This window comes from Nycticebus coucang, chromosome 5 (assembly GCF_027406575.1).
Source record: "Nycticebus coucang isolate mNycCou1 chromosome 5, mNycCou1.pri, whole genome shotgun sequence".
Taxonomy (NCBI): Eukaryota; Metazoa; Chordata; class Mammalia; order Primates; family Lorisidae; genus Nycticebus; species Nycticebus coucang.
The window spans coordinates 72,981,327-72,999,316 of NC_069784.1; the positions used below are offsets into that span (position 1 = coordinate 72,981,327).

Consider the following 17,990-nt stretch of genomic DNA (forward strand, 5'->3'; position numbering starts at 1 on the left):
TTATCTTAATTCATTACACCTTCAACTACTCTATTTCCAAACAAGATCACATTCTGAAGTACTAGGGGTTAGGACATCAACAGATTTTGGGAGGGACATAATTCAACCCATAACAGAGAGTTTCACAAACATCTCGCCAGCAGAGCTGTGAGAGTTACATGAGGTGATCTACATACAGTGCTTGTCATGGTGTCACATTAAATAAAACTGTTTTCCTATAAAAATTGTAATGCTAGATGAAGGATTGCCAACAAGCCAAGGAGACATAGGTGTGGCCAAAGCTAAGATAGACTATGTTTCAGTAATACACGTCATTGACTTTTAGCTTGTGTGGCTCATGGCACACAGACACAGCTCTTGGCTCTGGCACACTCAAGGTAGGCTATGGGTTATGTGCAGTGAATTTGCAGCCTCTAGCTAAAAGGTTGTTTTTCTCCCATTCAGGAAAGTATAGTAGAATGCAAGTGAGTCTGAGTGATTTTAGGGTTAGGCTTAAGTCTACTCCAAATTATAAAATAAAGTACTTCTTGTATGAACATTGGCTATTTATTATTAGCACTTGGTTAGCTTAGATACAGAGAGATTCTTCCAAGTCAATGGCCAATCACTCAGATGTGATCCACCCGGGCCATCACAAAGACCAAGACTTGTCATTCTCTTGCTGTCGTCCCTGGTTTGAGAACACTGGTGGATGCTTGGCAGGGTCACCACAGCCTTTGGATTACCCTGCTTCCCCTGCTCATGTCCTCACTGCTGGACAGTTTGCCAAGCAACTTACATTTGGATATAACCCAAAATAAGATCGTATTTGTCTTTCTCATGCTTTCTTTTCCCTGCCATATTCAGTAATCTGGGAATAGCCATTTTAAGGAATTAATTAGGGGAACAGGCCACACAGACAAGTTTGGGGAATATATAGAGTTACTGAACTTGAAACACTGGTGTTTATGCCTTAGCTAGAGCAGTACTGGGGACACATTTTATGGCTCTTCTTCTGTTATTTAACTTGTCATTCACACTATAAGAAACAAATAGAAGGAAAGAGAGAAACCAAATAGCCCTAAACCAAAAGAAAATAAATACTATTTTAAAATATTCCCCCCAAAGAACAACAATGTATGCACCATAATTCTGAATAGAAACTAAATTTCAAATGAGAAGCAGTGCCACAGAAATGAAACCTTTTTAGAAAAAAAAAAGAGATCTTTTTACTCAAGAGAGTTTCTTGTTGCTGAGCTATAATTTCCATTTAAAACCACTGCTTCTACCTGGGTACTTGGATTTTTAAGTCACAGAATATGGGAGAACTGAGACAATCTCATATTTAGGACAAAGTATCATTTGAAAGGTATTAAAATACTTCGGGTAGCCAATTCATAGAGGAAATATTTCTCTCTTGCATTGTAAAAGAAATTTGGCGTTGATTGAAACTTTTTCTTATAGAAGAATGATTATATTCCATGTCTGTTAACACTTTGAACTCTAGTCATTATGACCAGTTTTCCAGTCAGAAAACCGAATGGCCACTGGCTTTGTGTATATGTGTGAGAAGGTCAGAAAGAGAAAGGGAAGATGAGAGAGGCAGATGAAGCTTGAAAAATGGCCTGATTTGGACGAGCGTCAGAATTGGACATGTGGGAAAGAAATGGGCCATTCTGGTTTTGCTGAATTACATGTAAACAGAAAAAGCTCATGGACATTCTTTCATTGATCACGTGTGTTTTGAGCATCTGTGCCCCACTGGTTACCAGGGACTCATGGAGAGTAAAATAGCATCCTTGCTACCAGGGAGCTTGGGTTTGATAGATGGAGGAAGCTCTGCAGTCAAAGGCCCTTATAGGGTCAAGTGAAGTTATGCACAGTGGGGGAGGGGGGGCAGCGGGAGTGAGGGAGAAAAGTGAGCAAGAGCCATTATTGGTTTCTGCAGGAACAAAGGAGTGAGGCAGGGCAGGCCTGCTTACAGCTGGCTATTTGAATCATTTGAGTGGGCTCTGGAATAGAGGTGATCACTCTGGTTGTCTGATATTTGGCCCTGGTATGATAAAGACAGAGGAATTTTTTTTGTTTTGTTTTGTTTGAGACAGAGTCTCACTACGTAACCCTCGGTAGAGTGTTGTGGTGTCACAGCTCACAGCAACCTCAAACTCTTGGGCTTAAGCGATTCTTTTGATTCAGCTTCCCAAGTAGCTGGGACTACAGGTGCCTATCACAACACCTGGCCAATTTAGGGTTGTAGTGGTTGTTTGGCAGGCCCTGGCTGGGTTCGAACCCTCCAGCTCCGGTGTATGTGGCTGGCACCCTAGCGGCGGAGCAACAGGCACTGAGCCCCAGCTATTTTTTGGTTGCAGTTTAGCAGGCCTGTGCGGGGCTCGGACCTGCCAGCTTCAGTGTATGTGGCTGACACCCTACTCAGTGAGCTATGGGTGCCGAGCCAAGACAGAGAAATATTGCTGCTTGGAGTGTACATGCCAGGCGGAAGAGGTGGCTCAGAGTATAAAACCATTTGTTCTCTCTAGGAATGGGCTAGTCTGGGAGGGGTGGTCTCTCACCAATCAGTAAGACTATAGATACCAGAGCATCAGGAATATAGAAATAGGAAAATACAGTTAAGATACATTCCACAGCCCACCCTTTGCCAAGTTAATGTCTGTTCTTCAGTCAACTGTCAGCTTTACATGGTTTCCCAGGGAAGCCTTTACTAACTTTCTACATGGGGCCAAATCTATGATGGACAGTCACAGCTCTATATCCTACCCTTTGTAATCTTCACCTTGGTTATAATTTTCTATTTGTTTGTAATTTTTTGTTTGCTTATTTATGGCCAGCTCTCTTTTCTGGTAAACCATATACCTTACAAGGGTTGGGGCTTGCCTGGTTTTGCTTGCCACTGTACTGCCAATGCCTCTGGAGTCCTGGCGTGTGATGTGAAGGTGGGGTTTGCTGTCATGGCTGGAGCCAGGGTGGATGGGTGAGTTGCTGCATTGTGGCATGAGATCAGCAGAATCCAGGTCAGGGAAGCCCTAGGCAGCATTACCGATGTTGGACTTTTCCACAAGGAAATGGGAACCTTTTCACAGGTTTTAAACAGATGATCGTTGTAGTCCAATTCTTGTAAAAAGAGGGAACTGAGTTTGAGACTGGAGGCAGGAATGGTAAGTTAGGACATTGTTGTAGGAGGTTTGGACAGGAGAGGCTGAGGGGCAGAACAAGCAATACTAAGGAGGAAGAGCAGACTGGAGTTGGTGATGGTCTAGGTAGGCGGGAGGAATGTGGGCCAGCCCCTGGATTCCTGATGGGGTGGCCTCTACAGGAGGGAACACAGAGAAGATGCAGCTGCACATAAAGCAAGTGCCGGCTGGACATGATAAGTTCAGGATAGCTGCGAGATACTCATGAGTGTGTCCTCTCATAGGCAGTTGGGGAAATGAATTTGGAGCTTAGGAGGAAGGCTTGGGTTAGCAGGTGTGGGAAGCATTAACATGCAATTACTTTATAACCCAATTCAATGGATTTTACTCTGACCACCCTTTCTCTAACTTAATGCTACACTTTATTCAAGACTAGGATATCAAAAGAGAACACATTCTTCACTCTTCGCATCAGTGATGAATCATAGTTTACAGATACCAAATACTCAGATATACTTTATTATTCTTTGAAGTATTTATTATATATTTTCCATGCGCCATACTTTCATCGTAACTGCTTTTTGTACGTTATCTCCATGACAACCCTATGAGCTGGTTACTCTCCAGTTTTGTGAATGGAGAATAGGAGATTCAGTGACAGACCTGAGGTGCGGCCAACAGTGTCAGAGCTGGATGTGAGCCAAGCCTGCCTCACTCCATGGCCCTTGGTCTCCTCAACAAGCCTGGGCTGCCTCTGAGTGCCTGGAGAGGCCCATGGTTTATTTTGCCTTGAATGCAAATATTCTTTCTCTTTCTTTGACGTATAAAAGACTTCTTTCTAAAAAGTCTGAAAGTATGTATGCCAAAACATTAATAGTGATTATCTCTGCATGATGAAATTATGAATGATTTTTGTTTTCTTTTCCATACTTTGTATTTCCTGAATTTTATGAAATGAGCATGTATTACTTGTCATAACCAGAAACATAATGGTATTCTGTCTAAAAACAGCAATGATTTTTTTTTTCCTATCCATAGTACTGTAGGTGGGCACTTAATGCAATTTAACCATTGCTTTCCACCCTCCTCCATCACATTAATGGAAATCCTTAAAAGCAACATTATTTTTTTTTTTTTTTTTTTAGTTTTTAGATTTCCTTTTTTATTGAAGTTCCAAGATATAAAGATGGATTTCACTTTTTGAAGTTCTAAAATAGCATTTATTTAATTAAAACATAAAGCAACATTATTGATGCTTATTTTGCTTACACATGGTCTTAACCAAAAGGACAAGAAATGATAATTTTGCTTAAAGCTCACAGAGCCTCTCTGCCCCAGTAGGAGGAGTGTGTGTTAGGGCATCCTGGCTGTATTGAGAGTGGGTTTCCTTTTTTCTTCAGCTCTCCACTTTGTACAGTTTAACTACTGATATGCAAATACATGCACCTCAATACAGAATTCTTAACATCCTTGGGTAACCAGAAAAGGGGAAAATATGTTGAAAATCCTTGGAATAGATCAATAGAGTAACTGAGCTACCTGATGGCATTCTGCCTTCCTTAAATTATTTGGAAATACTACTTGCACATAAAAATGAGGGGAAGGTAGAACAAATCCCATTCTCATTCTACTTGAAATATATAAAGTTTCTTTCAAAGAGGGTGTGCCCACTCTCGTTCTCCATGGGTGACAAAGGTTCCAGGGAAGTGTTTGGTCTCTGGGTATTATTGTAGAGCCCTGGCTGTATGACTTTGAGAGTTTGTAGAGACAGGTGAAATCCCCCAAAACAAACTCTTTGAAAAGGTGGGAAAGAAGGCTATGGGTGGTTGGTCTGGATGTTTGAGGATAGCAGAAAAACAAAGGACAATTATAAATCATTGATCTTATTAAGTGGGTTCAATATAGGATTGTTTGGGGCAGGACCCTTTTCTTTGAGATGTCCTCATTCCCCAAGAACTTACATGTAAAACTCTGTTTTAATGAAGTCAGTGAGGATTGTTTTTACTCAAAGACATACTGACTTTGAAGTTTTGGAAAAAGAGCAGAATCCCTCTCTCTCCATAAAGTTTTGTGTCATCTAATCATTGATGTCAGTTGATGCCCTTATCTTTAATAGGAAAAAAGAAATCTCTAAAATGTGGTAAGGGGCTCTGCGCCTGTGGCTCAAGCAGCTAAGGTGCCAGCCACATACACCTGAGCTGGCAGGTTCGAATCCAGCCCGGGCCCGCCCAACAACAATGATGGCTGCAACCGAAAAATAGCCAGGCGTTGTGGCAGGGTCTGTAGTCCCAGCTACTTGGGAGACTGAGGCAGGAGAATCGCTTGAGCGATTGCTAGAGGTTGGTGTGAGCTGTGATGCCATGGCACTCTACCCAGGGTGACAGCTTGAGGCTCTGTTTAAAAAAAAAAAAAAAAATCAATAAAATGTGGTAAGGATAGAAAAATCAATTATGTGCATTAGTAAAATGTTTCTGAAACATTGCAAAGTAACATGTTAGCCAGTCAAACCAAATACCCTTTTTGCTTTCTTTGTTGAGATGTCTTTAAAGTACATGGGTTTTAAAAGGAGTAAAATGAGGAAAAATGATGAATTGTCGAGTAGCAGTTCTCTCTCTACCCAAAGGTGCCTTTTTCATTCACAGTCCCATTTTTCCCACACCTGTCATGAAAACCTTAAGTGAGTCAACCTGAATTTCTTGCCTGCTCTTTTGTAGACGGATTTCTAAGAGATCTCTTTTCATTTTTATCTTTTGGCACCCAGGAATTAAATAGCTTTAATTACTTGGATCTGTACAGACTTGCTGACCTGTTTAACCTCACTTTGTTGGAGAAAGCAGTGATCGATTTCCTAGTGAAACATCTCTCGGAGCTCCTGAAGAGCCGCCCTGAAGACGTCCTCACGCTCCCTTACTGCCTGCTGCAGGAGGTCCTGAAGAGCGACCGCTTGACCTCCCTGAGCGAGGAGCAGATCTGGCAGGTAAGGGGCTCTGCACCATCCTTGCTGGACACAGAGAGTGCACAGCATGAAAAGAAGGTAAAGGGTTGAGGGATGCTGACCACTATTTTATCTGGTTTGGTTTTCATGGGGTTGGAGTTTGAAAGTCATGCTCCCTTGCTGGGCCAGTGATGGAGAAGGCTTAGCTCAGGGAGTCACAGGTGAGATTCCTGCATGAGACCCTCCCTGTGACTTCATAAAACCAACACAGTGACAGCTTTTGGCTCTTTTTGGAAGAGCCAAAAAAAATGTTTTTTTTTCTTCTGAAAATAATTGTTTCTTTAACTGAACATGAAAAAAATGGATTGTCAAGTGAGGTATGCACATTCAAAACCAGTGGAATCAGAATAAATTCTGGGCCTTCCTGTAAACAACTCAGAAAACATTTCTTTGTTGCAACAGAGATCATCTTGAAGCTGGAATGAAATGAAGTTCCTCTTGCCTGCAGTGGGGAAATCTCCCACCTAGTTGGTTCTGTGACACACTGTTTTCCTGGGCTTGGCCTTTTCACGTGACACAGCACTCTTCTCACACTATGTCAGTCCTTCCTCCAGGAGACAGGAGGCTGTTTTTGTTTTGAAGTTGATTATTCAATTTAAGTCCTCTTCTGCTCATCCCAGTGACTATCTTTAAACAATCTGCATGATGTTGGTGGAAAATAGAGTCCCTCTTCCTCTTCCCCTTCCCCTCACGCTGTGGGTCTTTCTCACTCTCTGAAGCACAGACACGCCATTTTGTTACTTCTAGGGTACTGTGCCCTCGCGGTTTCACAAACATTTGAAAAATAATTATATACAGACTACAAGGGAAAATTTCAAGTCTTCTATTAACTGATGAAGCAGTGAATTCCTGGTCTCTTATCAGATGACATTTATAGAGTACTTTGATCCTGGCCCAAACAGAGTGAAAGGTGGCTGTTAATCTCCAGCCTTTGACTCTCTGACTGATGACTCTCCTGATGACATTTCCCTCTTTCCTCTTTATTTGTATTACATTAATCACTTCCCTCTTCCTATTGCTTCCAACAGTGAGGATAATAGGAACTGTGGTGTACTGAAGCTCCTGGATCCCAGGCTTTTTGTAAATTATTGACAACAGGCCTGAAGAATGGCCAGTCTACCAGAGGCACACAAGGAAGCTTTAGTGCCTTGCTCAGAATTATAGAACAGAACCAGCCTTCAAATTTAAGTTTGCTGACACTTAATTAATCCTTTTTTGGATTAATTTCTATTCTTCACTATTTCACACTCTCTTGACTTCACTATTCTATATCGTTTTGACAAAGAAAATATAAAGACAGGGTGGTGCCTGTGGCTCCAAGGGGTAGGGTGCCGGCCTCCATATGCCGGAGGTGGCGGGTTCAAACCCAGCCCTGGCCAAAAACTGCAAAAAAACAAAACAAACAACAACAACAACTATATATATAAAGACAAACACAAAAAAGTAAGTCATGCATTTGTGCTTCTTGGGTATTTCTGGTAATGTTTGTTCAGACAGAGCTTAAAAGTTATGGTGAGGATGTGTTTTTGGTAGGAATTTCAGTTATCTGCAGTTCTATAAATATAGATCAACAGAATTTACTTTGGTCAATTCAAAGTGGGAAGTAGCAAAATTTTCAAAATTTTCATTACTTTCTGGGGAAAAAAAGAGAGACTTGGAGTGGCTCCTGCATTTTAAACTTTTCTAACTGAATTGAGATCTGAGGCCAAGCCTCCTCATGGCGTCTGTCCCCTTTTTGTGGCACAGTTGAAGGCACTGCCGGAGAGCAGTGTGGTAATGTGCAGGTGTCCGAGTGTCAAGAAAATTCCATCCTGTTCACTTAAGAGTTATCATAATGGCCTCTCGAAAGTTTACTAATTTTATAATGTAGAATTTTAAAAGCTGGTTTCTGCTACAGGCAATACTTTTTTTTTAATACCTGGTTCTCAAGAAAGAATTAAAAGACTCCCATAAATATTATCAATTTAAGCATTCAGAAGGCAATATGAAACTGTTTTTGCTTTATATTAGTAAATAAGTGATTTCTTCAAATTCAATCCAATAGAGAAAAATCAAATCAGACCAGCTATTTTGCCTCAAGTATAGTTAAGTTCATCATTTTTTGCTGAGGTTATACTAGTAATGCAATATACCATGGAAGAATCTAATATTCAGCCCAGGGTGGAGATTGGTATGCCGGAGGATTAGTGTCAGGGTGCTTTATAGAACTGAGACTTGATGGACAGGCTGGAGACAGATCTACAGAATCTCATTAAATTGCTGAATTGTTCATTATAGAACGTTCTCACTGTAATAAAGTGCTCATTGACTTTGACAAATCCCCATCCCATGTCTTAAAGAAGAACAGTGAAGCAAAGGGTGTTGGGGAGGAGAAAGAAAATTGGCACATAGTGGGACAGGTAATAGAAAAGCAGGAGGAGGGGTTGTGCTATTTGATGAATATGTGCAACTTATTTACTTACGGGAGAGCACGGTAAACACAGGTAGCTCTTACGCCACCCAACAATAATGTAATCTGGGGCGATCTCTTTTTTTGGTGAAAGGCTTAATTTTCTTTTTAAAAATTTTTTTTTATTAAGTCATTTGTACGTAGATCATAAATACATTTATGCCATTATGGGATTCAATGTGTTGATGATTTGTACAAATTGGAGTGCTTACATACTACTAATCAACATAGCTTTCACCTCATTTACCCAATTACAGCATTAAGACATTTGTGTTCTACACCTGATAGATCCAACTTGTACTTGCAACACGCTCCATAGGTGTGGTCCCCCTACCAACCCTCCCTCTATCAACCCACTCCCCTCCCCTCCCGTCTCCCTCCCCTTCCCTTTTTCATCCTAGGCCATAGTTGTTTCATTCTTCGTATGCAAGTGTGAGTGATTCTAAATTGGTTTCACAGTAGTACTGAGTACATTGGATATTTTTTTTTCCATTCCCGAGATACTTTACTAAGAATATTTTCCAGCTCCATCTATGTAAACATAAAAGAGGTAAAGTCTCCATCTTTTTTAATGCTGCATAGTATTCCATGGTATACATATACCACAATTTATTAATCCATTCATGGGTCAATGAGCACTTGGGCTCTAAATGTAGACCTGCCGTTTGATCCTGCAATTCCTCTTCTAGGTGTATATCCCAAGGACCAAAAATCATTTGGCAATAAAAATATTTGCACCAGATTATTCATTGCAGCTTAATTCATAATTGCCAAGTTGTGGAAGAAGCCCAAGAAAGACTTAATTTTCATGATTCACCAGAAGACTTGTCATAAGAACCTTCAAATTATCCTCACAGAACAACTCTCTTACTTTTTCCTGCTCTTAGTCCCTTTCCTTAACAAAATGTGCCACAGCCCACAGTCACCATTCTGTGAACACATGAACCTGTGAGACCCCTTGAGATTGATATGCCTTACATCTGCTCTTTTCCTTCCATTTCACCCTCTAAAACTTTATTCTAAGTCTTTCTTCTCACAGAGGGCTTCTTGATCCCTCCCAGACAATTCATTTCTCCCTTCCATAGTGTAAAACTAGTTAGTCTGTTGCCTAACTTCACTCTGTATTCAGAGGCAACACAGAGTCCCTAAAAATATTGTTTTTTAAAAATTCAGCTCAACGATTTGCTTTGTTTTTGTTTTTTGGTTCCAGTTGTCATTGTTGTTTAGCAGGCTCAGGCCGGGCCGAACCCACCAGCCTCAGTGTACCTGGCTGGCATCCTATTCACTGAGCTACAGGCACCGAGCCGATTTGCTTTGTTTTAAGGCCAGCAACTTGTTAGATTCTAGATGAAAGATACCAAGTTGGTTACTTCAGAGAAAGAAGAGACTAAAAATGAGCAAATCAGCTAAAGAGGAAATAGGGGGCACAAGGTCACTCACATTTGTGACCTGGCAGATCTCAGCCTGTTTAATTGTGCTTTGGGGTTTTAGTTCTAACTGCATTTCAGTAGGGCCCTGTTAAATATCTTCAGTTAGATTCAGCATATGGTTTCAGACTTCTGAGCCCTGCGAAGAAGGAGAAGCTCCAACCACGAGGAGTTCCATGAGGAGCTGGAGAGGGGAAGAAATGGGGAGATGTTTGTCAAAGAGTACACATCTTTCAGTTATAAGATGAGCAAGTTCTGGGAGTTAATGTACAGCATGGCTGGTGATGGATGTGTTAATTCATCTGGGCTAATCATTGCACAGTGTGTATTATATCAAAACATCACCTAGAATACCTTGAGTATACACAATCCTTGTTTGTCCATTACATACTGTTAAGTAAATAAATAAGCTAAAACACAACAACTCTTCATTAATAACAAAACTTAGAACCAGGTAATGAAATAACGCCACCCCACTCCCATGCGTTGGATCTGTTTTCGATTTCCAAGGACATGCTGGGAAATCACAGTTTTATTTTCAGGAATGAATTATGCTCTTGGCCTCATTGGGCTCAGATTCCCTTTTACCAGAGAGAGGGAAATGACTGGATTCCATGGGAGTACAGTTCATAGGAGGAGCCTGAATGCAGTGTAAATTCTTAGATACACCAGCTCAGGGAGAGCTGTGGCTTTCCACCCATATCATGCTCACTCAACACCGAGTAAGCACCCAAAACCTTGCTGGAGGGGAAGGCAGAGGGTGGGGCTACCAACTCCATTTCCCCCTCCCATGACTCACCCCAAATAGGAAGGAGCCTTTGGATTTTAAACCATTAATCTAGCTCTCTGAATTTTTATCTCATGTCTGAAGTAGCAGAAACAGGAGTATTTTAACATAGTTTGGAAATAAAAATGAGTATTTCTTGAGTATCTGTTAAGTGCTTGGAATAGTGTTGGAAGCTAGATCCTGGGGTAAGAAGCTTTATGAAAATATTCAATTTTTAGATTTATTTTACTCTTGTTCCTGAATGTATGGATGTTTTATTTTATGTTAATTATTAATTTATTAACTGTAAGATCAGTACTTTTCTTCCTTTATAAGCCTTGGGGTCCTATCAATGCTTTTCCCCCTTTATTAACATTTGCTGATTACAGTTTGAGGCTAACTTGCCTGGACTTAAGTAAATAATAAGACCAAACAATTCAGTGGTCACATGAGTGATGTCAAACAAGATCCGGCCTCAGCAGTCAGCCTCCTCTACCCTAGTTATGGCCCACATTAGGAGGGCAAAGAGTTACAACGTCCCCTGGTTTGGGACTGGGGAGCAATCCCGTGTTCATTTGTCTTTGATTCCATATTCCTGAGGCAGAGGCTCTGCCTGTAATATCTGCATTGCACACTGCCATGTTGTTCTCTTGCGCTGTATAAATAATAGATAAAAACAATAATGTAGAGTTTTCATATTAAAATATATTGAATGGATAACAAGACATCCTACCAGTCCTATAAAAGGCTGGATTTAGGCTCGGTGCCTGTAGCTCAGTGGTTAGGGTGCTGGCCACATACACCAAGGCTGGCGGGTTCAAACCTCACCTGGTCCTGCTAAACAACGATAAAACTACAACAAAAAAAATATCTGGGCACTGTAGCAGGTGCTTATAGTCCCAGCTACTTGGGAGGCTGAGGCATGGGACTTGCTTGAGCCCAAGAGTTTGAGGTTCCTGTGATCTGTGACGCCACGGCACTTTACAGAGGGCAACATACAAAAAAAAAAAAAGGCTAGATTTATTCTAGAACATTTGGTGTACAAAATGAGTTTGGCATTTTAAAGGCTGCGCTTCTCCTTATATTTTTGTAGGAAGTTTGCTTCCATTCATTACACTGTTAATAACACATGCACTTTACATCTCTAGAGACATAATTCACATACTGTTTAGGGTAGTCAACACCTCAAATGCAGTGTTCTTTTGACAGACTCCTCCTGAGCTTCTTTCTACACCACGAAATCACCCACATTACAGTTTGATTTAATCATTTGCCTCAAAAGGAGTCCCAGAGGTGAATCCAAACAAAAAGCTTCTGTCCCTTTATAGTTGGAAAGTAGAGGACCCTGGAGTGTACTCAGCTTTCATCTCTATCTCTTAGATGATAAACTGACCCAAATGTACCTCTGGCCAGGGAGATGGGAGAACAAAGAGCCCTCCGTGCCCAACAGTCCTGTCACAGTACTTCTAATTTGAATGTCACATCACCGCTCTGGGAATGCCTCTGCATTTATCATTGTGTCATTCCCTTACAGTGCAAGTGGAGAAACTGAGGAAATAAAGCAGAGTTAGGCTCATGTCTTCTGATTCTTGGGCTCTGTTCATTTTGGTTCATAGCTTTTATTTTATTTTTCTTTTGATTTCAGATTAATATGTAAGTGTACAAATGTTTAGGCCATTGTTTGTATTTCTAAGGTAAAGTTCAAGTTGTAGTTGAGCCCTTCACCCAGGGGGCGTGCTGTACACCTCACATTAGATGAGAGCTTACCAATCCTCCTGCCTTCTCTCCACTCCCCCTCTCTAGAATATAATTGTGTTTTTCTCTCATGTGGACATGTAGTTTTCTATTGGTTTCATATTAGTATTGAGTATATTGGATATTTGTTTTTTCATTCTCATGATACTTTACTAAGGGGAACATGCTTCAACTCCATCCAGGTAAACACAAAAGATGTAAAGTTTCCATCTTTTTTATAGCTGAATAGTACTCCATGGTATACATATACCACAGTTCGTTATCCATTCATGGGCTAATGGGCACTTAGGTTGCTTTCACATCTTGGCAATTGTGAATTGAGCCACAATAAACATTCTAATGCAAATGTCTTTATGGCGAAATGATTTCTTTTCTTCTGGGTACATTGTAATTTTTTTTTTTTTTTTTGTTTGAAACAAGAGTCTCATTTTGTCGCCCTCAGTAGAGTGCTGTAGCGTCACAGCTCACAACCACCTCAAACTCTTGGGCTCAAGCAATTCTCTTGCCTCAGCCTCCCTTGTAGATGGGGCTACAGGCACCTGCCACAAGACCTGGCTATTTTTTTAGTTAATTTGTTTGTTTAGCAGGCTAGGGCTGGATTCGAACCCACCAGCCCCCATGCCCTAACTGCTCGCTGAGCTACGGGCGCTGAGCCAATAGATTTCAAATTTATAAGAAGCTCAGAAGTATTCAGGAGTGACGGACACAAAGGTGTATCAAATTAATCCTTGACTTTAAAAGGTATTAAGAAGGGCTTCATCCTTCCAATTTCCTGGCATAGTGCCCATGGATTAAAAGGATCGTGGCCAGTCTGCCTGCCTCAATGTCTGTCATGCTGCTAATTCTAATTCTTTGTTTCCTGGAATGTGCCTGAGTCATTTTTTTCATTCATTCCAAATAGTGATTGGGTGCCTGTTTTGCCTGACCATGTCCTACCAAGCACGGATATTGCCCGCCATGTGATGAGTACTGGGCAGTTAGTGATAGAGAGGACAAGTGGGGCCCTGGATTCCCAGATCTCACAGGGTCTGACGTGGTGGTTTCTGCTACTCTCTCCCACCGTGCCTGATTCCTTCCCAGTAGAGACTGACCTGTGCCAAAAAGTGTGATTATTTCTTTGCCAATTTGGGGCATGCAGGAATAGTATGAGTTGAGTGGAAAAGGAAATGTTTCATTTGAACATTTCCACACTACCCTTTGTCCCTGTGCCTTTTATTCGGTGCATCGTTCATGGCTAAGTCTTGCTCACTGTATGTGTCCTCATACGTGTGCCAATCAATCCATGTGGTACAGTCCAAGCTGCAAAGAAATAAGACCATGGGTGATGATTTAATCATTTTTGAGTACTGTTTGCATTTCTTATACTTGGACCTTGGTAATTAGAAATGGAATAAAATACTGTGGCCTGAAAATTCTGATCCCCAAATAAAATTACAATATTTTCATTACATTCCCACCTTGCCTCAATTCTCTGTCATACACATATGCTTTGTTAACTATTTTTCCCCCAGGTACATTCTGGGTATCTTCATGATATCTCATTCTGTTTTTTAACATACTTTTCCATAAACTAATCAAATAGTACTAACCACTTCTCAGTTTTCTTCCAGAAACTTCTTATGGTTCCTCACAGCTATGTAATAGTTTTTTTCCTACAAATGTGATGAGGATATCTCCATTTCTTTTTATTAGGTACTAGTGAAGCGAACACACAGTGGCTCCTTTTGCATCATGATTAGAGGATGCCTTATCCTTTAAGGGCCCCAGCTGGACACCGCGTAATGCTGCTATTTCAAAGCGTGGTGCTCAAAGCGGCCATGGTGTACATTTAGTTATTCCTCCTGATCTATGTGCAGCTAATTCCTCTGTGAGGATTCATCCCCAAGTAGCTTGACTAGTGGCTTTGCTGTTGTTTATCTGGGCCTTTGTGAGGTGCATGCCACATTCATTTCAGAGGAACTGTGCTCCCGCTAATCCTCAGCGCTGGAGCTGTGCATTGTCAAGTAGTTGCGAGGGGCAGTGTGATTATCAGAAATTACAGGGGACCCAGCTTGTATTTATATGCTGCTATTCCCATGAGTTAATAGTTATTTTTTTCTTTCTCTTTTTTAAAAGAATAAGCACAACAGAACAACAAGGTGATTTATGAGATAGGACATATTTATGTTCTCCGCTTCTAATTTTCATTGTGATTCATGTTGTTTCCAGACTGATATTTTTGTCATTGCTGCTGTGAGAAAGGAAAACATGATTGGAGAATATTACTTATGCATTGATGGTCTGCAGTAATGTTGCTGCTACCTGGGTTATCAGGGATTAAAAAATAAAACCCAAATATAAGCTGTGTATGTGTATGAGGGAGAAACTCTGAGGCTAGGCATGGAAATCTATCAGTACTACCACTAACAATAATAATTCTTTACAAGCCTGGAGACCTTTGTATTTTAAAGCTTTTCTGAAAACCTACTTTCATTTTAGTCTCTCATTAGCCTTGTTAAGGTTGGTAAAGTATTACCCAGATTTTAACTAGTAAGAAAACTAAAGCTTGCTGAGGTTCCGTGGTTGACTCACTTCACAGTGCAGATTTCAGGGGAAGTCTCACTGTGTGCTCTCTCTCTCTTTTTTTTTTTTTTTTGACATAGAGTCTCACTATGTCAACCTCGGTAGAGTGCCGGGGCATCACAGCTCACAGCAACCTCAAACTCTAGGGCTTAAGCAATTCTCTTTCCTCAGTCTCCTAAGTAGCTGGGACTACAGGTGCCCGCCACAATGCCTGGCTATCTTTTTGTTGTAGTTTCATTGTTGTTTAGCAGGCCTGAGTCGGGTTCAAACCTGCCAGTCCCAGTGTATTTGGCTGGAGCCCTAACCACTGAGCTATGGGTGCCAAGCCCTCACTGTGCTCTCTTGAAATACAAGTCTCTAAGAACCAGAACCTCCAAGTACCTTTTTCTCATAAGTCAAAAGTTTTTATGTATCATTTTATAATGAGTGATCTGGAAGCAGATATTTTCCTAATAAATTATCAGCTTTAATTTTCACCTGTTGTATGACTTTATAGGAAGTTCCAAAAATGACTCCAATAATGGGACAGGAAAGTGTTGTTGGGGGTTCTTTTCTGCTCGGACCCCAGATTGGGGCTCTAGATGTTTTGCTGAGGAAGAATGGACAGAGAATGCTGGTAGAAGGAGGGCACCACCTTTCAATTCTTTAAAGTACAAGGTGGTGAAGTGTAGAGCAGGAAACAAGAGCCGTAGGGAAGGATCAATTTAAAATCTGATCAAGAGCTTTAAATCGGTGTAAAAAAGAATCTGGACTGCCATTATTTCCGCTGCAGTGACACCGACAATTGCAGGCTGTTATCCCTATCTGGGACTAGAGATTGGATGAAACTAATGGGAATAATTATTTATCACATCTTATCTTATACCTAAAATTGCAAATTTGGAAATTTATCCAGCAGAAATTAATAGTTGGGTGATGGTTTACATACAAGATTTAAGAGAAAGAAAGAAAAATATTTATTGAAATGGACAAATATTAATCTCTTTCCAATACCTATGAACCTGTGGGCCCATACCCTGCAATATCAGGCAAGTTGAATACCCACGGTGTTCATGTCAGTTGGCTGTGTCTGACCATAGAGATTTGCTGTTCCAGGAATCCTGGGGGAGAGGATCTAAACTTCTCTGTGGAGTGGCCCGTAGGCTGTAGAATTACTCCAGTTCAAAAGAGATGTCAGGAGAAGCCTCAACATTTATTGCTGAGTCCTAACATCCTTACACACTACCTCAGCCCCTGCTGCCAAGACCTTGGCTACAAGTGAAATAAAGAACACTTGACTCCACAAACTTGGACGAGAAAAGTAGCCATTGCAAGATAACACTCTGAGGCAGCATTCCTAGGTAAAGATCATTCTTAGACTTCTTTGATGCCCATAATACAGAGTCGTGCATTCTCCACAGCAAGGTTCTGCTCCTTCATCTGACCACCTCCTCCGTGTTGTGTGGAGTGTCACACTGCAGGACTGCAAATGGATTGCACTATTTTGGTAGAGAAAGTATGGCCAGGAAGATAAACTCTCTCTCTCTCTCTCTCTCTTTGTTTTTAAAGTCTGTGATTGGTTCTAAAAGCAGATACCAAAGATTTTTTATATTGTTCCGCTTTGTCTATAGGAAGACTTACATGTGTGTATTGGTTAAGTGGCACAGATACTGCATAGACTTCAAGAACAGAAGCTGCAAAGACCCTGCACACTGTAGGCTGAATGCACCTGCCTTCTTTGTGTGGGCTCTTGTTGATAAGAAATGCCCGTACACTACCTCCTCTGGCCACACAAGGAAATGAGGTAATTAAAGGAGTGATGGATCGTGCGCTAAAGTTTAAACGTTTTCGGAGGACCTATCTTATTAACACTTTAAAACAAGTGAGCATAATATCATTAATTTTGATTAATTCATTTGCTCTTAATATAGCTTTTAATTTGTAATTCTACGTGAATTACAATGTAATTTGGCATTAATTATACTAAATTGACTATAAGTCAGCCAATCACAATGGGAAATTAGTCACAGCTGAAACTAAAACAGAACCTCTCCATCCAGAAAGGGTGACACTCCCTTAGCAGGCAGGTACACGTTAGGGTTTGGCTGTGAGAGTGACGCTGGACCTGCTGAGGTCCCTGATTCCTTGTTCTGCCCACTGCTGGGGCTGTGTGCTCTTTGGAGGGAATCCTCATACAAATCCGATGAAGGGTAAATAATAAAGTAAACAAAGAGGTGATTTATCAGGTTTTCCAGGTCCCGTGAAGAATCTCTTGCTCTTCTCGTCTCATGTTAAGAAGTAGGCTGTGTGGTGTTTAGCCCGATTGATTCTACACCCCTTGGATTCTGGGAGTTCGCATAGGCATTTACTCCAGTTGGTGCGCTTTTTGTCCTCATGCTCTGTGAAACGGCCGGGAAATCCTGTTTTAAACCCCATGTGTAGTCAGTGTCCTGAAACCACTCCTATTTAACCTATACACAGACTGCCTTCTGGGCAGAAGGAAGTCATGCCTTAGAAAGGCAACACCATCTGCAGAGAACTAAACCCCCAGGAGATGAGAGAGCGTGTGTCATCCGTTGGTAAAAGCTTGCTGGAGGTGCCTGTGAGCACACAAGTCATACAGTGGTGGAGAAAGTGAGGAGAGAAGGATGGATTTGGAAAATACATGTGTTTGAAACATTTGCCAGATAGCTTCCTCTGAGAATTATCTTCTGAAAAACAAACAAAATAAAAGCTTTGAGATGTTGCGGAAATTCAAATGAAACATTTGGTGATATTCCGCTTAATGTCTATTTACATGTAAGTCGAACTGTGTGAATTCTGTACGTAATACCGGGTAAAATGAGGTCGAGCTTTGAGGGAACAAATTTTACTTTTTAAATAATGCATGGAAAATTCAAGGCTCTTTTTAATAACTCTTATTTTTTAC

The 17,990-nt window shown here is 41.0% G+C and overlaps 1 protein-coding gene across 4 annotated transcripts in view; it reads left to right on the forward strand.

The window, feature by feature from the left end:
• Positions 1-17,990, forward strand: part of KLHL32 (kelch like family member 32) — a 267,924-nt gene that overhangs the window by 203,450 nt on the left and 46,484 nt on the right. For all 4 annotated transcript variants that reach the window (XM_053591512.1, XM_053591509.1, XM_053591510.1 and 1 more), the window contains one exon: positions 5,890-6,105. In XM_053591512.1, coding sequence (XP_053447487.1) covers positions 5,890-6,105 — 216 coding nt within the window. The remainder of the gene's footprint in view (positions 1-5,889; positions 6,106-17,990) is intronic.